General features: G+C 32.7%; 2 protein-coding genes and 1 long non-coding RNA gene across 7 annotated transcripts in view; 2 read left to right on the top strand and 1 right to left on the bottom strand.

Moving 5' to 3' along the window:
• The window catches only part of LOC105152483 (uncharacterized), a 185,526-nt gene extending 175,429 nt beyond the window's left edge, over nucleotides 1-10,097 (top strand). For 4 of the 5 annotated variants that reach the window (XM_087405359.1, XM_011066815.2, XM_011066814.2 and 1 more), the window contains 3 exons: nucleotides 1,535-1,780; nucleotides 2,538-2,769; nucleotides 3,291-10,097. In XM_087405359.1, coding sequence (XP_087261485.1) covers nucleotides 1,535-1,780; nucleotides 2,538-2,769; nucleotides 3,291-3,519 — 707 coding nt within the window. In that variant the 3' untranslated portion in view covers nucleotides 3,520-10,097. The remainder of the gene's footprint in view (nucleotides 1-1,534; nucleotides 1,781-2,537; nucleotides 2,770-3,290) is intronic. The other variant, XM_011066819.2, reaches the window with a different exon arrangement.
• On the top strand, nucleotides 1,787-2,504 carry LOC147909904 (uncharacterized). Its single transcript, XR_015544791.1, has 2 exons — nucleotides 1,787-2,211; nucleotides 2,298-2,504. It is a non-coding gene; the product is annotated as an uncharacterized LOC147909904 (long non-coding RNA).
• A 2,203-nt stretch (nucleotides 10,098-12,300) lies between the features above and the next one.
• Teh1 (tipE homolog 1 phospholipid transfer protein) overlaps nucleotides 12,301-27,744 on the bottom strand; it is a 58,476-nt gene continuing 43,032 nt past the window's right edge. The window contains exons 5-6 of the transcript XR_015544789.1: nucleotides 23,580-23,834; nucleotides 12,301-23,194 (exon numbers count right to left, since the gene is read on the bottom strand). The gene's annotated coding sequence lies outside the window, so the exon portion shown is untranslated. The remainder of the gene's footprint in view (nucleotides 23,195-23,579; nucleotides 23,835-27,744) is intronic.

Here is a 27,744-nt window from a genome sequence, read left to right on the forward strand (position 1 = left end):
AATTCGGATGATAATTGAATGACGAATAATTGAGTAATCTTGTTCTTTAAATTGTAATTGTTATGAAAATAATGGTATTCAGGGTGACGAGAGCTGCACCGAACAGCTCCCATGATTCATTCGGTAGGAGACTATTAGAGGTGTTATGATATAATCAATCATTCACGCTGTGGAAGTTTGCTGGAAAAACATATTTGCATTATGCACACATATGCAGATATACATATATCGGGTCGCGCAACGTACATTTACTAAAACTTAATGAAGCATTACGAAAAAGTTATTACATTCTTCATTACTAGTCTAAATTGCAAATTGATATTTGCATCATATTATTTATTCCGTAAACTTTAATTAATGACATGTTAATCTTATTTAAAACATGTAATAATAATATAATATTTGCAAATTAATAGACCTGTGCAAAGTATAATAATTTAGATGTTATTAGATTTGTAGAAAAATAAAATTTAAATTTTACTTTGAAGTTGTAAACGAAAAATTTTCATACACATCAGAGATCCATTTTGATTATAATCACAGAATATTATGCAATGTTTGTTTAATATATTATTTATAGTATTTTTGACATAAATAGACACAGCTGTACGTTGCTTCTATCTTGCATTAAATGCTGTGAAAAAACATCGCATTTGATGGAAAATATCGATCATATTTTTTGTTGCAAATAACACAGTGACTAATTATTATTTCATCGCTGATATTTTTTGTCTTGTACATTATAATTATGTAATTAACATATTTTAAATTATAGTACGAAAAATTGTGTGTTCTGTACTACGATAATCTATTTTTTTTTTGTACAAAATTTCCAAACACGCTCTGAAATTTCCTTAATACGAAAACACGTTTGAAATGTTACTAATATGCACAATATTCTATTTCTTGTGAAATATTTTCCTACGATCTATCGCCACTGTGAAATTGCTATATAATTTATGTAACGTCTAACGCTTTCTTTTTTTCGTTCAAATTCCAATCTTAAAATCAATATAATTTCGGTGAATTCTTGCTTTTATTGGAGACGCACGAAAACACTCTTACAAGGAACTTGTCACAACTTCAGAACATCGATTCGATTCTTCTTGAAATATGTTGTATTAATCACAAAAATCTAAGAGACACGTATTTTTTTATATTGATCTCTAATTTCAAATTTAAGGCTAAAATTCTTAAAATAAATGGAGATAGGGTTTTTTTTAATTTTAGATTTTTGAAAAATAATACAAAAAAATACGTGTCTTTGAAATTTTTGCGTGTTTAACATATTTCAACGAGAATTGAATCGCTTCCGGAGAGTTGTAAACGTCCCTTGTTAGTTTCTTTCTTTGTGAACAGTGATAATAATAATAACAATAATAATAATAATAGTAAACAGTAGTTTCTTCTATATCAGTACTTAGCATCGAAAATTAGATTCACCAAAATTATAACAGTCTCAAAACCCAAGCTTGGGCTCTTACGCAATTGGTGCAAACTGCCATTCCCTCACGTTTGTTTCTCGCGTGCACAGTGAACGCGCGGTTGAACATGTTAAAGTCGCTCAGTATCGGAGCGAAAGATTTACCCTTACCGCCTTTACCACCCACGGTTATCCAGGCGAGCTCAATGGCGAGCGACAACGGGATTGGTAATGCCATATCCACGAGTGCCAGCGCATCCGGAAATTGCACTACCGTCGTCTACGCGTTTCCGGAAGAGGATCACATAGTGGTGGGATATCTGAATGAATGGATCAATGCCTACTCCTTCATAACGAGTAAGTACACCATCGGTCGCTCGTTATTTTCAGCTGGTAAAACATCAGCTGGTAAAGAGCTGTTTCTATCGATCCTGACGACTCTTGCCAGGATTGGATACGATAGGGTAGTTTACCCCACGAGGGCAAACGTTGACGAAAGATATTTATTTATCCTTGTAGTTGCCTGAGCATCTTGTGATATATGCACGTAAAGAAATCTTAATTCTTGATGAATTAAGATTGAGTGGCTCAATTTTGGATATTGAAATATACTTTATTTTTTTATTATTGCATCTTAGTTATTACGTTGATCTTATTTATGACATCCAAAATCGGACTAATCGAAACTTATATTTCGAATGTCTCTCGACATTCGAAAACATTGAAATGATGGATCCGGAAAATGATACATGCAAATGATACATGCTAATTAATTGCAACTAGTAAATGTGAGCATTGTGTGTTTGACGTTGTATTGTTTCTAGTAGTAATAATTAGAACTGCATGTTGATTGGTTTTTCTTTTTGTTTCATAGTTTCTGAATGTTATTCGACTGTCATGTTGGATACGTATACACGGATAATTATTTACATAAATAATATAGATTTACAACTGTAGGACAAAAGCAGATTGTTAAACGAATAAAAACGAATTAAAAAAGAAATAATGTGCTTTTCTTTTATATATTATTAATAATGCTTGAATCTGCTGTTGTCGATATTTTACAGAGGAAAGAAAGAAAGTTTAAAGTGTTTATTTAACATGATTTCTGTAGACAACCAAGAAAAGTTCTACCTCTACATTATTGTATCGGTCAGTGCCGGTATTCTGCTCTTTCTGGGATTGGTTATTGGCCGCTTATTAATCAGCCGGCATCGCGCCAAGAGGGATGCAAAATTCCATGCGAATAATGAGGCTCTCCCTAATGGATTCACTGACGATATTTCCGAGATTGATGCCGACATCGATCTCACTACACCGGTTGCAGTGCCAATGCAAGACGCAAGGTAAATCTCTCTTTTTGACTTTCAATAAGAAAAATATTAACTCCCTTCTGTTATGTGAATTAATAAAATTGTTTTAATATAAGTTTTTTCTATCTTATTTAAATCTAAAGTAATTATTTTGGATATCGCTCATTTGTTACAATAACGATGTAATTTAAAAACAAAGTTTTTCAGAAAATGAGTTTATAGATGTTTCTAAGTTAAAATTTGGACATGCAATTTTAATGTAATAACTGATTGTAGAAGAATAAAAATATGCCTTTTCTTTTTTTCTTTGTTTCTTTGTTTCTGTTTTTTTTTAAATAATTGAAAAAATGATAATTAGAGACGACAATAAAAAGTGTTTACTCGAAATTTAAATATATTATAGAAGTAGAAATTTGTAAACAATTTTAATCTTAAATACTTTTTGTCCTTCTACTTTACTTTTCATAATAGAAGGGACTTGGAAATTTTACTATAATTTTATCTTTCTGCGGAATTATTAATTATGTATTCTAATTATATTCCTTATATTGTAGATTGCCCGAAACGCAGTTAGCCGAGAGACTTCATGGCGAACGTTATTATGCCGACACGAGGATACCTTTATCGCCGACAAGCATTCACGCCACGTCGGTATCTCACGCGACCAACACGGGGATGCGCGTTGATCTTGGGAACCACATGGTTGGCACAGATAATCTTCACACGATCCTCCGCACAGAAAATCCTCGAAACCTCAACAGCAAAAACTATTACTATGGCTGACAAGAGGAAGGGGTTGTCCCGCGCGAGGGACGACCCCCGTCCTTGAGCCCGGTACCGGAAGTTAGCACCCGAAAATATTGCTTTTAATTGACAAAACGGTACGGCAGAGACGGACACGCTGTGCCAAACCGCTGTAAATTACGTTGAAGATGTTGAACTAATTATTATTTGTTGCGCCGAATTGTGGTACATATTGTGACAATGCGATCTCAAATTTGTCAGTCGTTAGACGCCAATAATAAGCGTCTGTCGATGTTTGTTAAAATAGACTTGTATATCTGTAAACGTGTCGTCCATTCTGGGAATTTGAAAAATTCTCGAAATTAGAAGGATAATCCTAATCATCGACAAGATAGTATGGAAAGGAGCAAGCATAATATATGTATAGTTAACATTGCCTTGTTGCAATACTGCAACGAGAACAATATGGATTGATTTGTAAATGTGTATAAGAAGGCTCGAGTGGTTTATTTGAATAGGATTGGAATACCTTTATTTAAGGACCACCGCAAGCATTTACGTTGAACTGTACATTTAAGCGACAGTCAGAAAGAATAAAGTGCATGATGCAATCAGACGTGACAGTATTCATCGAATGTTGTCACATTTTCGAATACAAAATGGTATCGGAAAGTAGATATATGATGAGAATATTTTATTTCTTGGATTATTAAACTGTAAAATCGATGGATTGAGTTTTATTGTTTAATAGGTAGACATATCTTATGGAAACTGTGTTATCGACCTCGTCGACTCACGATTAACTCATTGTATACCTTATACTCACTGTATACTCAACTGTATACCCACGGAAGAAACTCACCAAGTGAGTTTCATGGAGCATATCGATAATCTGTCGGTAACATTTGCTGGTAACAAACTTCTGGGACTTATTCACAACTGGTTTGTAGCGATCTGTGCTATATCAGTGGAAGAAATCAACAGATCCAACATTCGTTTCGAGAACGTCGACATGTGTGAAAAACAACTTAAAACATTGAACTGTTTATGAGTAATATTTTGTATAATTTCCTTGGTATTGAAATTTAAGCAGGCCAATTTCCGTGAAATCTGCGAGGCAATTGTGTTAGAAAAAATCACCCGACGTGTTTTAATCGACGCTGCTTGTGCGCCAGTTGAAAATTATTGACCACCACTGAAGATGCAGCGGCCAAACACGATCACGCCCACACTCAAGAAAAATCTCTCAACGAACTTACAGCGGTTTTGTATATCGAAACTGTCATAATTGCTGCCATAGCCGAGACGATTTTTATAGAAATTGATATGTATGTACATCACACTGTAAATAGGGATATGTAATGTACAGATAAGTAAGCAAGAAAGAAAGAAGGGGAAGCGCGTAACGAGACTTAAATCGGAAATGGTCGGAGATTGTAGCTGGAGGGTTGTCCTTCGTGCCATAGAATCGATTTTGCAATTGTGCGGGAAAACGGGAGAGCGCGCGTCTGTCGAGCCAGCGAAAACTCTCCCTCGTGGGTGATCGCAAGGATTAGTACGTAATAAACAGAGCTCGGATTTTTCTTCCTTCTAAAGCGCATAAAACGAGTACGCTTTATCTCGCCGGTGATGCGCAATCTTGTTTATCACATGTGCTTTCTTAATTGGCTATTGATCGCAAAAATTATAACAAGAGCAATGATAGGGTCGCACCGCTGTTCAGAACAATCGGAACGTCACGAGAAAATTGGTATATCTGAAAGTAATCTGACGAAATAAAACTGATTGAAATGTCTAATTCCGAATTTAATTACATTTGGAATCCGGTGATTAAATGGGACTTAAATATATGGATGTATTTTCTTTTTTAGAAAGCTTTAATTTTTCTTTAGAGAAAGCTTAATTTTATTTTTCTAAAAAAATATAGAATTTTATTTTTTACATTTCTTACATAATTATATTTCTTACATAATTTTGTAATTTTTGTAATTATATTGCAATAAATATTACGTTTTAGAAAAACGCTCGCACGGAATACAGGAATATGCAGGTTTGAATACCGATTGAGATAATATTATTCGCAATGAAATGATTTATTGGTTATCAAATTTATTAGCATAAGATTATTAATATCCTTCTATATATCTATGAATATTAATATTATTTTTGTGTCAATTTATTTATGATATTATTCCAGTTCTATTAAAATTGCATTTTAAGACTGAAAATTAAATTCAGTAGATTGGATATAAATTCACATCGAATTATTTGGGTACTAAAAATCTAGCACGGTCTTAAAAATTATTTTATTTAATATTTTTTATTATTATACAATATTTTTCTTATGTATATAATTTTATGTTTCTTCAGAATATTTTCTGATTTTGAACACAATAATATATTTATCTACTTAGAGATAGAAAATGAATCAAGATTCCATTTGACATAATGAAAAATTACGATAGATTGCGTATCACGCATTAATGTAATTTCGCTCAACTGCTCACAGTGTATGATAAATCCGAGCTCCGTTTTCGTTGTTTGTTTGTACGTCGTTCGGTAAATCGTAATCCCTTGAACTCACACACAGTGTCGTTATGACGAATCGATCTCGCGAGCATCCGGCGACGCGAAGTCGCATTTTCGACACATCAGTGAGATCGTTAACGCAATAACGCCCGCACTGGTCGTTATCTTTAAGGACTAGACTATCAGTTAGGTAATACGTCGAAGTCGTCGGAACATCGTCAATGACATAATTTGATACGATCTCACGCGAGATCGCGATCATCAGGGACATATATCATTCTCGCGAATTGATTTTTCGTCGCTGTCCGCCGAGACGAAAAGTATATGCGAACCTTAATGTAACTCGTGCGAGAAGATACACGCTTATAGAAACACATACACACATACACATATTAAACATATTTTTTTATATAAACATTAATATTTCTTTCATGTACCTGTGTATATTTTCGCATGAGGATTATAATTGATACAGTCGATGTTTCATTTCCATATCTTTGAAAGAAAAATTAAAACCTTTTGGGAGAAGGAAATTTCGTTGGATCAGCGTACGTGTCTCTTTACCTCTGATATATATTTCTCATTAATAATTTCATGAGATATCTTTTTATTCAGCCATCCATCTTTTTTTTAATCTTCTCATTCTCTTGTACAAATGATTATGGCAAACGAATCGATTACTCTGGCGAGAGAATATCGGTCACTGAAAAGAATTATTTTTTCTTCTACTAATCTATTAATTCTACATTTCACAATTATTTGTTTATTTGTTCTATTAAAATCAAGCCTCGATTATTAAACTATGATAATGGTCTGAATTGGATGCAGATTAGTCAATTTATTTGAATAAGTTTAATAATTAATGTATGTTTTTAATTTATTACCTTTATACTTGTTTTTAGTACATCTCGCATAAAGAAATACTGAATTTAAAGACTCGAAATATCACCAGAACAATATCACGAAGAACATCGATAGAAGGGCAACTCGATTTCCGCGAATCGATGATTCGAATAGTAACTGTATAACCGAACGTGTAATCGAGTACCGATAGTAAATACAATTCCCAAAAGATATCATCACACGGCTACACTCAGCGAGATTCAAAAAACGGAAAACGAGTTCCTTCGCGGTCGAGATACAATTACGTAGCTTTGCGGGGGTGTACGGTTTTTTTTTTAATTGGTCCGCACGTTAATTAAGGTTTACATAACGCAAAGCTGTGGAGAGGCCACCATCCGGAAGAAAATCCTCTCATCACCGAGAATGATTCTTTTTTCATTATTATTCTTCCACTTCCTGCAACGAGGTGGCTGCCTCGTGAGCCCCTCGGTTTTCTTTTGTGCGGTAACCCCCGCGGAATTTCAGGCGACGGCGTCTTGTATTTATGCAAAATAATGTCATGTAACATTCATGCGCTCTCGAGGCGCTGGAAACTCGGAAACACTCGCCACTCTCACTTTTATTTTAATGTTTTCCTTATTCATACGCCGTTATTTTCATCCTTTTATTCTCGTTAAGAGAGACATACTAATAATTGATCCTTAATTTGTCCGAAGTTCTTCGTTTTGCCAGAGATGGTACCAAAATACACACATGCTCCATTAATAATATATCGCGTGTTATGCATAAAGATACCACCGATATATTTCAGCGGCAGAGCGATCGATGTCGCTTTAAAGTTTGTTCCGCTCTAGGGACGCGTTATAGTTGTATACCGCCGTGTGTTGCATTTAATATTTCGTTGAACGTGCTGCGAAACCAGAAAAATAATTTTACTCGAGGAATTATTCCGCGTTTCTTCTTAACATTGGCGGATCCAGAACTTTTTAAGGAGGGCCTAATTGGTTTGCCGCAAGCGAAATTTTTTTTAAGGTCAAATGTAGAAGGACAGAATATTAAATTATTATTTAAATTATTACATTGGAAAAGTACTATTTAAATGTATAATTCATAAAACGTTTGATTTAAAATGAATATGAAAGAAGAAATATAATGGAAAAGAAGAATATAATGGAATCTATAATTTTTTTCTATCTAGGAGTTTCTTAAATTAAAAAATATGTTTAAAATATTAAAATTAATCATTTTAGAGAAATATTAAAAATATATTACATTTTGTTATAAATTCTTTTAAAGAGTGAGACTCCAAAAAGAAAGGCATGACCCGTGAGTCTGCCAATGCTGCTTAATGGCAAGATGACGGTGGTCTGATAACATTCGCGCTTATCCATCAGTATTTACTTGACAAGATGCAAATCGCACAAGCATCGCCGTCGCTAAAATGCAAATTAGACTTGTGTAAATATGTTATAAGAAGTGCCGCTTATAGCAGTTTTTCACGCTTGCCTCGCGTCTGTCTATTTTCCGAACTGTACGATCGCGCGTGCCGATTTTCTTTCGCCTGCTGAATTCGTCGACGATCTATCTTTTTACGCGTAGAACGCCGCGCTACCGCAAACTTCCTCATTATCATATCGCGGTCGTAGCGACGCTCGCGTTTTATTTATCCTCGTACTCCATCGCGTTCGTCTAGCGGGATGAATGATTTATACCAAAGACGCTTCATTAAGGGCGATCGATCGATCAGTGGTTGAAAAGCCGACGAGTAAAGCGGCGGATATACACGGTCCTTTTCCATTGCGAATTGACTGGCATCTGTAGAAAGCAGGCAAGCAATATTTCGTTAGAGACAAGATTTATTCATGTATAAATGTGTGTTATATAAAATGTGCATAATACTGTGATGGTACATTACTGACAAAATGTTAAAATAGTGCGGATGGAACAAGTGTTTATCGTAAATATTCGTAACAAACATTTGTTCCATGCTATCGCTACTCTTTATTATTTTGTGTTATCTCTGTTAATGTCATTATGCATAAAAAAATTTTGCATGTACCGACAACGCAGTGTTTGCCAAGTAATAGACGAGATTGTATTTTAATTTTCGAAATGGAATGAAATTTCGAAGGACTTAGGTTTCTTGTTCTTTGGTTTTTCAAAGGTATTGCTTTTAATTGAGGAACGAAGTCATGAAAGCACTAGGAAATCCGCGAACTTCACTGAACGGTCTTGCAAAATTTTGTCGTGCGTTCTTATCGCGCCCCTTTACCTCGTTCGGTATTAATTAGTCTATTCTCGTTGAAGCAACTTGTTCGGAGTGCCTGATATTACGAGAAGCGTCCGTAAATACCGTACGTACTCGAAATCCTGTCGTTATGCTAACTCGCGTATTATACACAATCCTTCGCGACAGATTTGCGTGCAGAATTGTCGGTTTAATAGCGCACATGAGTTTAAATTAATTTGTGTGAATGTTGATTTAAATTTTTTTTAAATCAGATAATCCATGACAGTGTAAAGAAATTATCTCATCACGAGTAAAGAAATCGCTATGTAGAGTATATTATTTCAAAGATCTTCCGATTCGCCATTCGAAACGTTTTGCATTTCAAATTGCTACTTGATACACATTTATATACAATTGTATTTCACGCGCTCTTATTTTAGGCGACAAAGTGGCTCGTGTACGTACCGTAACGTTGCTTCGCGTTAAATAACGTAAAATGTTTTGTATGTATACGGATGGGAACGATATGGTGACAGTATGCGTGTAATTAAAACAGGAAGGGATAGAGAGAAAGAGACAGAGAGAATGTTGTCATATTAAAACGTTTTTATTGTAAGTATAATTTGTAAGCACACCTGTAAATATCACTGTACTATAAATAATCGTGTACCCGTCGGTTCGATTCTTTTCCGACTGCGAATCGCACGTTTTTACATTAATCGAGGAACACGCGTTGATTTGAGCGGCGACTTATTAAATTGTTACTATAAAAATGATAGACACGATGCGCACGCGCACATGTAAGTGTGAGTTAATATTTTGTTATAAAATACAAGCGAACGGAGCCTCCCGTTCGCGTATATGGATTGTCGCCGCAGAGGAAGTTTAGGCCACGCATCATCTGTTAACGTCTGGAGCGACTCCGGTTCTTGAAGGTACGATTAATGTTTTCAATTTGTGTAACTGTCCCTTGGATATAATTTACAATTATAATAAATAATTTATGGAAAACGCAGCCCGCAATATATTTATTAACTCGATTTGGTTATTTTATCTCCAGGAGGAATTTCCACATTTTTTAGTGAGTTTTATATTTCCGAGATAATGAAAGTTGAACGAAAAAGCGTGGCACGCAAGGGAGAACGATAAATGGGACTAAGAAATAAGTTTTATCGGTTTGGCCTTTATTATACATATATTTGCCTCGTATTTTGCGAGCTATCTTACCTAATGGAATCTTATTATGCTAAGAAAGTTACAAGAAAGGAGTTTCTTCAGTTCTATTTCAAAGAATTATAATTTTTTGGGTGAAAATTATATTGTTATTTGCTTTAAGTTTTACTATCTTTTTGAAAAAGAATTGAATAATTTGAATATTTATATGTCCTTTGAATATAAAATAATATTTTTTTAATGCACATTTGTAGTAAAATAATTACGTTTAAATGTAATTCATAAATTTTCTTTTATTCAATCATTTCTTTTACACAATCTGTCTAGATTTTCTATAAATATATATAATATATACAATAATTTAATATAATAAATCAAGAATTAAAAAATATATAGGCAAAATGGATAATTTTTTAAACAACTTTGTTTTAATTGATTTATCTTATTATTCTATTTATAAAAATATATCATACAGGTACCATTATAAAAAAAGTTAATAATTTACGAGACATTTAATATTTCATGTCAATATGTGCCAGAATAAAATATAAAAATATCTTGTAAACTATTCTTTAACATATTTTAATACTTTGTAGAATAATTAGAGGAATCATATTATATAAAAAGATCATGTGAAGAGCAGACTTCCAAAATGCGTTTTGTTCAAAATTTAATTTTTTTTTTTTTTTAGTTAGAAATGACGTAGCGTTTGTGTTGGAAGTCTCATATTATAAGCTACCCTGAGATATTCAGAAAGCATTTTTTCATTGTTAATTTATATGCTAAAAAAACATAGACATTTGAAAATATATTATGTTTTTTAACTAGAGACAAACAAAATTTGTTTAACATTTTTAACTATTGTTTAGCAATTTTGTCTAATATTTCACATTCTACTGATTGGCATATTGTTATTTTTGTAAAGTACGTAATTTTCTTGCGTAGTTTTTTTCTTTCTTGTTTTCTAAAAATTACAAATTTTGAACAAATGCACTTTGAAAGTCTGCTCCACATATAATTCCATTTAAAAAGTGGAGATGACTTTCATATCTTTTTGGCGCTTCCACCTAGAAAATAAACACGACCATAAAACGTCTCTCTCTCGAAACCGTGCCACTTTTGTCTGTGAAACGTTTTTCCATATCTTTCATATTTTTTAAATTAAATTAATTTGTCACACTTTATGTGGATCACTCGTACATCTTCTTTTACTTACAATTTGTAGTCTAGATTTTCTCGAAATAAGCGCGTTCCAAATTCTTGACTGATATATGTTTAAATGTAAAGTGATACAATATGCATAGCGATAACAACACATGGTGCAGCTTAATGCAGTTACGAGTAACATACAACCTCAGTTACATACAATTAAATTAGCATCTAAATAACCACGTGCGCGTACATATTATTGATTAAGGATTTAGCACATTTAATTACGGGCGATACGTCGTAGCGATCCGTGCTCTTTAATTGCCTCCGCGAAACATGGATTAGCAACCATAATCGTAATAACGTGCGAGGCGGGATGATAACGGGTGAACGCGTTGCACGTGGAGTTAGACTGCCCTTGCGGGAATACTGCCACATGATAATAAACTGGTAGCTTGAGCTTTGAACTTGTTTCGATATTACACATTAATTACATTAATTACTTACAAATTGTCAGATAATTACGTGTGAAAGTTACCATTGCGTTTCGTTAAAACATCTGCCATTAAAATTTCTGCAGGTTTGCGAGGCACGTTTTTTTTCTTCCTCGTTTCACGCTGCGTTAGATCGCGAGGTAGATTTAATTGCGTCGGAAAATTTAATTGATCGAGTATTTGTATGCTCCGTTTAATTCTTTGTTCCTTTAAAATTTCCCAATGAATCAATGTGAATTTTGTTACGCATATCTGTGTAAGGAATGTTTTATTTGAATTGTTTTATTTGATTTTTTTCGCCTAACGAATCTGAAAACGTTTGCTTTTATCGTTGTTTCTTGTTACTTTAGATAGCTCGATTGTATATTATTGCTGTGGCCAGTTTATTGGATTATTGAACTATAGTAATGATATTTTTATTGATTAGCGTAATAGATAGTGTGAAAAAAGCATTTATTTCTGTAGTTTCTGGTAATTAATATCCCAATTATATAATTAGTGGTGGTATTTTTTGCGGATTGATCGCATCAAATATTTGTTCCCTGTGTGACTGGTAATGAAGTTTCAACAATGAAACATTTGTATGAATTAATTAGCGACATGATAAGTTGGCCTGCCAACGCCAATTTTCATGCAGCTGAAAAGTTAATTAAAGGTTAACGCACATTTCTCTTTGATCAAAACGTACAATAATGTTTGTATTCAATGTGAGCCATTCAAAATTTGAAAATAATAATTAGAAAACAGATCACTTTTTAAATAGAAATATAATTTATATTACACTAAATATTAATTAAAATGTATAGAGATGCGTTCTCTATTTTTCTCAATTTTCTCATTGAAATTTGTTGACGTTGCGGTCAGAGCTTAATCGTTTTCCATTTATTTTGCAGCAAATACGTATCAATAAAAATTTAGGACACAAAAAACCGCAAGAGAGAAAAAATTCTTAACTGCAGTGCCATTTTTTTTTTTTAAACGTGACGTGAAATGTAATGTGATTGATGCCGTCACGCATGACAATGCTCTCTCGCGCACGAAGCCGTAAAACGTGGAATATAACGCAATTATGCTCTAGATAGTTGCTCTAGGTTGCAGATATAAAAAATGCACGTGTAGTCGCTATATTACGTTTACAGGTTCGTAAATGCATATCTGCACACGACACAACAATTGAGGGCTCAAAGCACATACAGTTTGACAAGTTGCACGTGATTCCGCATTATTTTTACGGAGAAAAAATACGTATTACGGTGCGTGTATATAATTTGAATTAAAAATTTTTTTTAATCCGATAAATATTTATATCGGTATTATATATAAATATAATACTAAAAAATAAATATATTTATTTTATTTTATACGTGTAATTTGTTTATCAAGTCTGAGATACAGAGATCGATTTAAACTCTGTGTTGATGCATATTTTATTGATAATCAAACATAGCGTGAATAAAGCTTTTATAAAAATAAATACGACAAAACAGAATATATATCTGATGTACTAGTAATTTTTTCTGGCGTCATATAGTCTGATGCAGACAAAACGATCATTATGTTATCTCGAAATCGAGCAACTTCCTCGACAGCCACGTGTCGCACATTCAATATCAGTTTATTATCACAACGATGAAGAAAAGTTGTAAATTTTTTTGTTTTTCTTCAAATTTTTAATTTAATATCACTGAGGTTTCGATATCTTTGCAAATATACGAAGTTTCGAGAGACAATTATAAAAGTATTTCTCTATATTTCTCAAAAATATTTTTTTATTTTAAAATAAAGATGAATTGAAAGGGAAAATGCATATATATGTTTGTAAAAATATTTTTAAATTATCTCTGGTAAAGTTATAAAATTTCAATATACGCAGAAAAGTAATGGGATTTATGGAGTATAGAAATGACAGATTACGGTGATGTCAAATAAAGTAATAGATGTACATAACAATTATAAATTAAATGACTCGGGATAGAGAACTTTTCAACATGATAAATCTTTTCTCGTGGGCGAATGATGGATCACGCTATACTCGATGAATTAATTTTAGAAACGTTATCAACGCGTCCATTTTGAATTAATTAAAAAGCTAGACTGCAATCGTGATCCCGTCGCGAGATCAAAGATGTAATTTCGATGAAAAGTGATACGAAATCGGCGAGCGTTCCATGATGAATGATTCAGGAGCGCCGGGGTGCGGCGCACAGCAGTTGCAGACTCTCAATGTACGACAATTTTTCTCTCTTCGTTTCCCGTTGATTGCTTTTCCGTTTATATAGGTAGCGACTGCCTCATTCCAGCTCTTCGTGTCAGTTGTAAGAAACGGCAAAACGTCGTGAAGCTCCTTTTCTCACGACAGGACTCGCCTGCCGTCGTTCGACTGCGATCTACGTGACGACGACAGCTTTCCTACGGTTGCAATAGAAATATCACCAGAGTGGCATTCAGCGACGGTGCAATAACGCGAGCCACGTAAGTATATATTTGCCGACGCGGGCACAATAAATAATTTAAAATCGTCGAATCAGTGACCTACATTTCACATGAGTTCTACAGTGCGATTAAATCGCGCGTATACGACCCGTATGACGTATAAAATGATATCGCGCTTGTCCTAACAATCGCATGTGTCGATAATGTGCGTTCATTCTCGCATAAATGATAAAGCTGAAAAGAATGATAAAACGTTCCATCGTGTAACCGATTAGGATAAGAAAAATAGAATAAATCAGAGAAATCGAAACTCGACATGCATTTTCGATCTAAAGCATCGCTTATATCCCGAATAATTCGATAGGGTGACTGGAGAGGAATTGCGATAACACGGTAAATGCGAGAACAGTACTATTGCAGTATATTAAAGTTATAATGATAACTTCTCATTTCTTGCATTTGGTGACAGTCTGATATACGCTTAGTATTGCATTATAACGTACGTGACTATAGAACGCACACGTCGTTTATGTAAAGTAAATATCATTACATGTTTTCGATGATTTTGATACACCTCGAAATAAATGATTTCTTTTTTGCTGAAGTATCTCAAAATTTAGCTGGATTCAGATATGAAAATAATTTTATTTGGACTATCAAAATAATTAGGACGCTTAAACTGGTTGCTAGAATGTTAAACTGTTTGCAGTAGTTATCAAACGTTTAAGCATTCTGCATAATTATTTTAATAGCTCAATAAAATTATTTTCAGATTTGTATTTAGATAAATTTGTAAATACTTTAGCAAATCTATTTTTCCGTGTAGGAGAGAATGAAGGTAATTGCGGATACTTATAAACAAAAATGTTAAATAAAGTCGATTATTTATCAATTATAGCAATTTTTATTCAGAAGATATTCTAAAATTTAAATTACAATAATTAACCTTTATATATTATTAATATAAATAATTTTAAATAAAAAATCAATTTTGCGGCGAATATTTCCAAACGGCAAGAGAGAGTTTTGTTTTTAATTTAAAATTATACTTTACATTGTTTCTATATTATATAATAATGGTATAATAAATGATATAAATGTTAATTAATGATATAATAAATGATATAAATGTTAATTATTGTAATTTAAAGCTAAATAACTGGAGTATCTCCACTGAATAAAGACTTCTATTAATCGCAATTTTCTCATTCTCTCCTAATTATTTGCATTTATGCTTGGAAATAATTATACAGGGGGATTATTTTGCAATGAGAAGAACTCAGTCTGTATTTTGCAATGAGGAGAACTTGGGCTATGAGAACGTTTCAAATATTATTCGTATCGGGCATTCAGGCAAGTGCAGAGTTAGCGTAATATTTTATGAAACACTTGACCTCCGTGCTCCATTCCGTTGCATCGTCTACATTCCATTTAATTCCACTTAAATTTCTGTTATATTATATTTAATAACTTTTTATTAAATATTCGTGTCAAATAGCTTAGAAAATTTTACTTAGATTTTATCAGCACATAAAAGCTATCTGCTGAGATATATGCAAAGATAAAATAATCTCATATGATAAAAAAATATATAACTTATGCGTCAAATTTTCTATTTTATTTACTATGACGTCAGTTTACTCTACGAGTAGCACTTTTTCACTAACTGACGATTTAAACCTCGCCGATCCAATTTTAAACGAAATTTCCGTTGGTCAAAGTTGCGAGGCGATAAAACTTCCAATGGCTCTCGAATGAAATTTCACTCGTTGCGTTAGATTGGTTAAACATTCAAAGATTTTATTTTATCTACGGACTCTCTGCAGGATCAAACAGGACGAAGTTCTTGAGTTAAACCGAAAGCTATGGTGCGCACCTGGCATGTCCCACTTGCAAAGTTTACATGGACTGAAAAGCAGATGTTTTCATAACTCAGCAAAAAGACGATGTGCAGCAATGAATAATGAAAACAGTATAAGACAAATTTGAAGAGTATACGAAGTGTTTTAATTAAAATCAAATTTAGTATATGAGAAAGTATATGAGAAACATATAGTATAGTAAAAATTGATGCATGAGAATATATATGAGAATATATATGAGAATATATATATATAATACCAGATACTTTACGCTTCGAGTAACCTAAGATACGATACGACAAATCGTCAAAATCGCACTATTCCGCTTGCTATATTTGCAAGAGGGTGGATAAGGGGACAAAGCAGAAAAGATATTGAGGAAGGCTGAAGATACCATTTGCATGAAATTACATTCAACTTGAGGTACGTCAAAAGTGTAAGTGGACCACCACCAATAGTATTCTCGGAAGTTTGCAATAGAAGAGAAACATATAAGAAAAGACGTCTATATTTGTGCACACACACACCCACATACATACGCGCGCGCGCGTGCACAGTCGACAGATTACATCGGATTACATATGCTATCGGTAGTGATGGGAGTGATACGCCCACAGCAATCGATAAAGAATTTAAGAATATAAGACTATTAGTATGAATTACGGATGGATACCACAGAACGAATATGTAGATAGCTTAGCAGTCACGTGTTAAGCATTATTTCATATATACACGAAAAAGATTTTACTGAAATATTTAAAAATTTACCTGCACTTCAAAAATGTACTAAATTTTAATAAATATTTATTTCAATATAGTATCAACTAATATTTATTAAATATTTATTAAATGTAAACATATATTTATTTAATACAAAAACAGTTATTGTAATTTAATTTAATTGTCGTTTTTCATTTTGTTTTGAGTAAATATTTATTAAGAAGTAAAAAATGTTTAATTAGCATTATTGAAAAAAATATGTATTAAGATTACTAACGATTTAGTGATTTTTTGTCACAATTAATGTAGATATAAATCTGAAAATAGTTTTGTTTGAACCGTCAAACTAATTATGTAGGACATTCAAGCTAGTTGTTAAAATGTCAAAACTTTTTGCTACATACTTATTAAACTTGAGTTCCCTATATAATTATTTTAATTTTTTGTCCAACAAAATTATTTTCAGATCTGCATCTAATTAAATTTTTAAATACTTCAACAAAATCTTTCTTTCCATTTACTTCTATTAGAAAGGGAATTTACATTTAGAAAATATTAAATTTATATTATCACACATTTTCTTCCCGCAATACATATTTTAATATAATCTCACCAGAGAGAGCGCACATGCCGCACGTAAATTTACGCGCGTTCTCTATAATTAATGCAATTATCCTTCTGTGGTTTTGCGCAACAGCCTCGTCTAAAATACACCGGTGACATTAAATTTGATGACCGACAGTTGAACGTTCATTGTTTGTTAGGAAGATTACAACTATCGACTCTTGCACCCGTTACTGCGCGTAGGTCGATACACCAAAGTCTACAAGATGCTTCTGTCAGCCCGTCACCTATTTATTCCCTTCATTCTCGATCACTTTCGCATCAACATTCACGTGTCCGGAGCTCATGCGTAAAGGATAGTAAACAGAGTGCGTAGGCGTGTTTCATGCTTGGCGCGTCAATATGCCAAGGCGTGTAAATACGCTGCCGCATCTGTCACGATGCGAAAAGGTGGATGTAATCAGATTTTCTCTCAGTCTCTTCGCTTTTTCCTCCATTTCCCGCTGCATCATGCCTACGGGATTACAATGTAAGAGCGTCACGTCCCACGGTGTCCTACGGTGTGCTATGAATATGCAATCGTACGGAGCGCATAAGAGTAATCCTCACGCCGTATGTAATTCTCCTGACACGTAACGTATAACATTAGCGATGCGCAATATTACGTGGGAAAGAGTATCATCGAGCGATTTAAAAGTCGCATGGAATGACGAGGTTGCAATTTGCTATCTTGTGATGCGCGATATCGATAAATTCTTCACGTCGGATGTGCCAACAGAATTCAGAAACTTTTTTTGTTCGTATTCTAAACTATAGTCTGCAAGCTATCGGAAAACTACGGAATAGGCTTCCTGTTTCTGTCACGAGCTTTTGAAAGTTTTGTCCGTGTTTTTTTGAAAGCGCGTTTCGACAATTAACGATCGTGGAAAGTGCAAATACAATGACACCGCCTTTTACAGGTTACACAGAGAATCTATATCAGGCTACACATACCACTCTTTTTTCTCGAAAACGGATAGTGTCCGAAGTTTCAAAAAAATTGTCATTACTAAATCCTATATATCTAAACTATCATCTCTGGCGGTGCCATTTCGGTTTTCGCAAAACTATCGGAAATAGAATAAATTTGGGTCAAGTTTGGAATTTTAAATAGGAACATAGATCGAATAGAATATCGTTGGATAGGTCTTTTAAAATCAACTTTTGTTTAAACTTTTTTTTTATATCACTTATGGCTTACGAAAGTGATTTAGAAAAATAAAGAAAATAAATGGTTTAGAAAAATTGTATAGAAAAATAAAGAAATATCATAAATTACGAGTCATCCATTTATCCAGACATTAAAAGTTTGCGGGTTTAAATTAAAATTTTTTAAATTTAATAGAATGAATCGAATGATATTTGTGTTTTTATGAATAAAGTGAGAAGTGGAGAAAACAAATCTTCAAATTTTTAATTGAAAATAGATGAGTCATATTTTTGGATAGGTTTATACATTGAAAAGAAATATTTATAAATTGAAAAGTTTTTAATATTTTTTATCACATAAGATTTGATTTTAAAAATGCTAATTTAAACCCAAACAACTTTTGAGAGATGTTTGGACAAATAGATAATTCATAATCTGCGACATTATTTTTCTCAAAAGTAATAAAAAAAAGAGTTTAAGCAAAAGTTGTTTGTCTCTAGAAGATCTATTCGACGATATTCTACTTGACTTATGTTTCTATTTAAAATTTCAGACTAAATTCATGTTTACCTTTTGATAGTTAATGGAAAATCAGAATGCCACCGTTAGATAGTTCAGATAGGCTTTTATAATGAAAATTTTTTGATTATATCCATTTTGAATATATCTAATTTTTTATCTATATCCATTTTGGAGGGAAAAGGATAATATGAATAATCTGATACACCCTGTATATGCGCGCACGTATTTGTATGTAACTATTGGGATCGTGAACAAAACGAAGCATCGTTACGGGCAGTTTAAAATGTCTCCCATTTTTAATAAAATGTGACCGTAGAGAAAGAGAGAGAAACGTAGCCAAAGCATAGTGAGAAAGCGGAAAGATAATCGCGCTGAATGTTACGCGGTGTTATTTCATTAAATACGGTGATTCTGTTGCCATGTCAGTTATATATGATGTTTCACCCAGGCCGTTATAATAGTTTCAAAATATCAACGAGCGGTGAATTTGAATTTCAGACATTAGGCAATCCTTAATTGTGTAGAATAAATGGAAGCATGATATTCTTCACTTAGGAAATGCTCACAAAAGGTGTTATAGGCATTATAGTTGCAGCAGACAGCGATATAAATCATACCTTTCTCTGTTGTGAAAAACAAAACGCTTTTTGTGAAGGTGCTTAATGTAAATCTTACTGCATTATTGCGGTACGTTTTGTCGGAGAATAAAACGTAAAACTTTTTATATTCTGTGAAGATAACGCAAAAGTTTTATATCTTTTCATCTGTCTTCACGAGTTATATCGTTATTTTATCGTCTGACGACTCAAATATATATTTTCAATTTCAGTACAATATATATATATATATTTTTAACCGCAATGACAATTATATGTATACTTAACTTGCACACCCTTTGTGAAAATAAATTATTGATCGCAAACCTTCTATCTATGCTAAATAAAATATTTTATTTATAACTGTAGATAAAAGCTTTTTATATTTTGCGATCCTATTAAATCTATTCAAGTAAGTCTTGATACTTTATAATTCTTCTAGCTTTTGTTTCAATCTCAGTCCCCTACTTCAAAAGTAACAACTTTAAAAAAAATGTGATTTTTTTAAATTTCCATCACGAATGTGAGTTAGGTAAGTATTACTCTATCAATATATAATTATTAAATGTAAACTTCTTCATAAAAATATCATTAAAATGTCTCAACTCAAAAAGGGCGATTTAAAGAACTCATCAAAATCGTCGTAACTTAAATAGAAAATATTTTTAAATAAAATATTAGTAAGAAAACAAATTATATGAGTTAAATAGATCCGAATAGATCAGCAGGATTATTTCATTGATTAATCAATCATTTTTTGCCAAGTTGAAAAATCGTTTTTCCATTTTCTGGGAAACTTAATTTTTTTTAATTGTGTCACTTTGAAGAAAGCGATATGATTTGTTTATATTGTTTGAAATTCTCAAAAATTGCTCCTAAATAATAAATACTTATATACAAGCTATTCGGATGTTGAAGATAAGAAAAGTGAAAATTCCAAGTGTAAAAAATGCAAGCAGGACGAACAGACCTTCCTTTTGTTTTTCTATTTTCGTTTGCCTTATGCAACCGACTATCATTCAATATTACGAAATATTACTGACAGTCATGCGACAACATTTAGAGCGGATATGCATTTTCCGCTTTCAGCCGTGGTGCTCCTGGCTTGCTTCGTCAGCACGAATACGGATTTCCGTCAACGTCGCACAAAGGAACGGTCGAGTATCCTCCAGCTACGGGGATAGCGAAGAGTTGTTCGATATGCGTCTTTGTCTCGCGCTTTCACTCCGTGACAAATTGTCTGGTCCGAGGACTTTTCCGTACCAGTTACGTTCGTAATGTGCATTACTACAGTTTCCGTGTCCGCGAGCGGATCCGAAACGAGATCCGCTAACTTCCGAGTACAGTACCTTCTGTGGATGCGTCCTTAAATTTTTCCAAGTACAAATACGCTTATATTCGTTCCGAGAGAAAAACTTTATGGAATAAATACAGAAAAGAACTTGTTCCTCTTAGTTTTCTGGATTACAAAGCTCATTATATCAAATCAGTCAGAGAATCTAATATGCATTTGCACGCTTTTTATGATATATTTATGATTTTAAAATATAAGAGCGATAGAAAGAAATGTAAGTACAGCATTTATGAGTACTGCATATAAATGATAACTTAATAATATTTCACATTTTGTAGCTGGTATATTAAATATTTTAAGATAAATCTCTGCAAAACAGGTAAAGTTTTTCTACTTTGTTATTAGACAATGAGAATGTTTGAGCTTTATCGAAAATACTTTTTATAATATTTTTCCGATAACGTGAATGATAATCGCGGCGTGCCGATCAGAAAAATCTCATGTTTCAATTTGTTTCATAGCGCAACAGACCAATGCATAGAGTTCTTCGTGTAATTTCCCGCTTTATGGAGGTATCCGATAAAAATCTCATCGTGTGATTCCGCGCGGTTCCCTCGTAAGCTCGCTCCGAGACTATCGATTTCTCATTTGCCGCCCTTGCACAGGTATTCTATGAAACTGTTTTTATTAGCTACGAAAAGTGCGCTGTCATAATCAAATTTTACAACTAGAACTCCCTTACTAGTGAATACCGATCTTAAACTCTGTCCTTTCAAGCACGAAATTGATTTAAAAAATGGAAATTTTAGAATGACATTGCTTCATGTTACAATAGATTACAATGCTAAGCGACATTATTATTCCGTAATATATTTTGCATCATGCAGTTAACGAAAGAAACATTTTACAATTACAACAATATTTTTAATTCAACTACATTACATATAATATCGTTACGTGATATCAGTCATCTAACAATTAGAGTATATTGATTATGTATATTTTTTGAAAGCGTGGCTATCATTATGATAAATAAATAGAATTAATTTTTTTTATGAAAAGAAAATATGCACATCTTTTTACAAAGAATCCCGTACAAATCTTATAGAAAATGGATGGTCAAATTGCTTTAAATTTTAATATTTTGCAGCTCATGTCAAGATTAAAGTTCTTCATGGATACAAACCTCCAAATATTATTTGTCTTATTGTTAGTTTTTGTTCTAGGAATGTCTTTATATTTTATAAAAAAACGGAAACTTGAAATAAATTTTTACTTATCCTTGTATCAATGGTATGTTTATGATTTTAGTTTTGCGCCCATTTTCAGAATTACTCGAAACGAATGATGTGAATATAATGAACGTCTCATTCTTTTGAGATGCTTGATTACATGAGTTCACTTGCTTCTCACAAACATTGGATTTTCGTGAGTCTTCTTGTCATTTTACAAATCCTAATATGCTTCTTAGAATTAAAAAATAAGATAAAGCTTTTTTCCAAGATGTTTTACTGTAATAATATTTTTTGAAATATTAAAAAAATATGATACTTTTTTTCTTGATATTATATCCGATATTTTTTTCCATGAGTAGACAATATATATTCATGATGTATTATACATAATTAATGTTGATAAAAAAATTTATTTGAACTATTTTTTCGTATAAGATGTAATGATCTTCCGAAAATCCTGCAACAAAAATTAAAGCATTTGAAGGTATCAGTGAAGATTTTTTTAATTTCAGTTTGATAAAATATTAAAATTTGAAACAATTTGACCAAAACTCATTTCCCAAAAGATTTGTGCGGGGTTTTTTAAATTGCAAGCATAAAAAACTGCGATGTAAATACGTACTCTTACCACTCTTAGATCAGTTATTGTTTTCCATAACAAAATTTAGCAGTATAGAATTAACGTACTTATATCAAACACTTCAATTTCGACTCACTCACGTCTATATGATCGATGGTTTTGCCGCTGTTCTGCAGCCAAAAGCTCTGAAGATCTTCTTTCCGTTCTCCGTTTAGAGACGATCACGAAAAATACATCCGATTGAACGGCATTCTAGGCGGGAATTGCAGTAAGAACAACAACATTGTTTACAGTACAGCTGCTGCAACAATACAGAAGTCACTGTCAGCAACTTGGCTATTATAAAAGAAAACTTATAAACAAGAGTTATACCTTTTAGTTTAGAGTTTACTTTAGAGTTTCAAACAAAATGACAAAATCTCTCGTTTAATTTGTTTGAAGAAACAATTTTATAAAATAGATGTAATGAGGAGATCATGTATAATTTATGATCATTTACGTTATAATTGTATTTATAAAAAATTTATACATATATAAAGTTATTTTATAAATGATACCGATAGAATGCAGAGCATACGTTCGCTGCCTTCGGGCAGTAAGTAAAATTTATCGAAGTAGATAGTATGGAATGCGATAAACGGCTCGATTTCCTGCAAATCGATTCACTTATCGTACGGATAGCGTACCTGAACCAAGCGGCACTGCATGCTTCAAAGGCCGGCTTCTTCGGCGGTCGTTATTACGCTGCATGATTTATGAATCAGACACGACAAATCCAGTTTATGCAAATATTATTGCAGCTGAATTGGTTTGGCAGCAAGCCCGATTGCGCGTATTGCTGAATCTTCCAATGTCCATTGGGGATGTCTTCAAACGTCGCCAGCGTCGCTGCATCGTTTTTCCCTTGGGAAGATCCATTCGAATTCTGATCTGTGTGGCTACTAGGTATTTCAGAAAATAATTAGGCCGAACACATTTGGCATACATCCACCAAAACAGTTTCGCTAATTGTGAAAAATTAAATATGGATTTAAGGCATGTTCGCAATTGAGTAAATGGCCACCGATGATTTACGGAGCTTTTACCTCTCATGTGAAAACATCGGCAAATACTGTATGCACTGCTAATAACATATGCGCAATCGTTAATTTCTTTTTTAATTAATTTTTGAAATTTTATAGAAGTATAAATAATTAATTAATTTTATTAATTTTTATGGAAAAATATAAAGAATATTCTATCATTCCTTTGAGATAGAAAGATAACGCAAAAAACTAATTTATTTAAACATATAGTTACCGCTGCCAGACGTATGGCCGTGAATTAACCGAAATGTTTCGAAAGAATAATTCAACAAGCTCATCTGAAAAAGTTTCAGAGCATAATCGTTTGCAGTAATACAATCGCCGTCACGTAACTTGATCAAAAGCGTATGGCGACATGGAAAAAGAATAATGAAAAGGTTGGAACGTGGAAAATCACTTTGCCTGGAGAGATTATCGGCTGACAATGTCGAGATAAAACGTTGAAGGTTCGCGAGATGTGGAGCAACCGCGCCGTTTTGTAAAAATTTATGACGTCGTTCTCGATTCGTGACGAATATTAAATTAGAGAATTCCATCCAATATTTCCAACGATATTTCGCTTTAGGAAAAAAATTTTTAAATTACACTTACTCGCGCGCAAAAGAGAGAGGGAGCCGTAATATTTGTAGTATCTCTAAATGACATATACATTTCGCAACTCCAATTGCGATTCTGAGCATGGGATACTTTTGACATTTCCTATTACAAAAATCAGCTAATGAGCCATTTTATCAATACGTATTAGCTTATATGCTGACATACTAATGATATTTAATTATGTGAGATTACCAACAAAAAATCACTGTTATGACACACGATGTAATATTAATTTAATTAATTTATAATTCATCATTTGATATATAATAAAATAAATTATAAAATAATTTCATAGAATTTAGAAAGATACGGAGCCAATTTTGTATACAAAGCAATTGCTAATTATGACCTTCTACTGCAATACTTCGAACCTAATTTACTTTATGCGCACGTAATGATATCGCGCTTTTCAGGTCAGTAAAGCATTAACTCAAAATCTGAACTAAATAGTCCACGTTTCATGTTATATTTTACAGTTACGTGCTATTTCAGAATTTAATTTCTAATCTATCATTAAATAATTACACTGTAAAAAATTACATGTAAAATTGCAACAATTATATAGTAAGTAATTTTCGAATGCACTATTAAAGGTGTATACTTACATACATAAAGTCACAACTTTCAAATAAAATTATTCTTCTTCATAATAACTACAATTTGAAAAAATAATTTATAATTGAAATTAAGTTTAGAAATATTTACATATTAATTCGTTAATAAATTATGTATAATTATTTTTCTTATGTTATATTATTAATATGTATGAACATAAAAATGTGAATAATATGTGTAATACATTATCTTACATAATATTATTACAAAAATTTGTAAATTTATATATAAACTATCAAATAATACTATTATTATTTTTCGTTTAACATACGATGTAAATATTTACATCACTAGAATTTTTTAAAATAATAATTTTTTTGTAAAAATACATAATTTTATATATTTCCATTATAAATTATGTAATTTTTGCATGTATTATTTATGTAATTTTACACACTTTTTTACAGTTAGGTGTAATGGGATAATAAAAGTACTGTTTTTTTTTTAGGTACGAAATACGATAATAATCCATAATTATGTCATTAGATAGTATACAAGATATCAAACGGGAGGATATTAATGAAATAATTATAATTGAAGTAAGATTTTAAGTCCGTTGCATATTCAAACACACCACATATTTTTTTTAATTTCCTAACGATCGATAATTCATGCATATCGATTGATGGTTCTGGATAGTCCTTTGAAAAAGTAGGGCGACATCGAAGTTACGCGACATGAAATCTAAAATCGATATTTGATGCCCCCGCACGTTCGGGCGAATGACAATCTTCGTGTCGATCTCGCATAAGCACCACTTCAGAGAGAAACAAAGAGTCCCGATACCAACGAAGCGCAGAGTTTGTATGATTTCCGCGACCGCAGGTTCCTTCCGTCGCGAATAATTTCCTTTGTTCCAATGCATACCGAATATTACCATTGTCAAACGTGAAAACAAGTGCCGTGTACAAATAATTTCTCAAATATCTTGATAGCTCAGAAGATAAAGAGGTAAAATAAAAATTTATAAGATACAATTTTTTTATCTTCCTCCTGGAAAATGTAAAAATATATATTGAAAATGCTCTCTCTATAGTGTTTATATAATTTGTGTTTACATCACTGAAAATTTTATAATTTAAAAAATATACCCAAGCAGAACAACAAGTCATTATGATATCAAAATAATGTCAAAATAATTCCAAAATGATCACTAAAAGTCATTTTTTCAATTATTTCAGATTCATTTTAATGTCATTTTGACGTTATCGTGACTTATTGTTCTGCTTGGGTATATTATGAAAACAGTTATGAGATTAAATATTTTTAGTTCAAAAAGATAATGAATATCTTATCTATATTACTGTAGAAAATACTGATATGAATCATGTTTTTATGCTAATAAAGAAAAGAAAAATCATACTATGCTCCTTGATATTAAACAAACTCTCGCGTTTTCACACGAACGCATCGGAACGGAATCGGCATGTTATACCTGATGATATGTAGGTCAACGGCTGTATAATTTGCGGTGCAGGTTGCATGATTAAGTGAATAGTAGATGTACACTAGCCTCGAGAAGAGAGAGAGAGAGAGAGAGAGAGAGAGAGAGAGCCCTGAGTCGGTCCGACGAAAAGGGACAGCTGGACGATATATACATTACCTTGACTTTAAAAACATGACCGACTTGTAGCATTACGTGATCGATTTATTTATACTGGGGACCAGCGTTCCATCAGCCATCCGCGAGGATTAATCCCACGCAATCTACGGATCTATATGGATTTATTGACGACGACGACAATGGGGGGAGGAGATCGCCGACGTGCATAACGCGTGCGGCTCTATCGCGGATTACGGGACGCGTTGATGCATATACGTAGGGTCGCGTCGGTGGTTGCGGGGTGCACGACATAGGGCGCAGACACTGCAGTGCAAACTGACGGCGTGCAAACTTACGATATGAAGGGGTTGAAGAGGGAGTGAGAGGGGTGTCAGCGGCTAGTAGTTATGCACAGTGAATGCCGGCGATCCAGGTCAAAGTTGTTCTCATCATGCCTGTAAACTATAAAGCTGATCGGCTAATGCGACTCCATCTCCTTTTGTCACCTTTTTATGCCACGAATGACCTGCTTAAAAATCCGATTGGTAAACAATGGCTTTCACGCTTTTGAATTCTTTATTATCCTTGATTTAAAGCAAAAAGATATGAATCGTTGAGTGAGACAGTGATGTAAGGCACTTTTCTTTTCTCATTAAAGAAAATAAGTTTGCGAAAGTGTCGTTGCCATAAACGTTATTTAAAATTAACTGAAGAGAGTTAAAGTGACTCTTGAATTAAACATCGTTTGACTTTAATAGGCTATGTAAGATAGTCATAACGTGCAATGTAACTTTTTTCTTATATATATATATATATATATATATATATATATATATATATATGTATATATATGTATATAATATATCTTTCCGTAATATCTTTTTAATAGTTCCATAAAGTGCAAACATTAAAGTTTTATTTCGCGTTGTGAATTAGTTATACCAATGAAATTAACACATTAAAATAACGTCTAGTCTAATGCATGTCAATCCCAGGAAATATTCCTATGAT

This window comes from Acromyrmex echinatior, chromosome 4 (assembly GCF_024713525.1).
Source record: "Acromyrmex echinatior isolate Ae372 chromosome 4, ASM2471352v2, whole genome shotgun sequence".
In the NCBI taxonomy this organism is placed as follows: Eukaryota; Metazoa; Arthropoda; class Insecta; order Hymenoptera; family Formicidae; genus Acromyrmex; species Acromyrmex echinatior.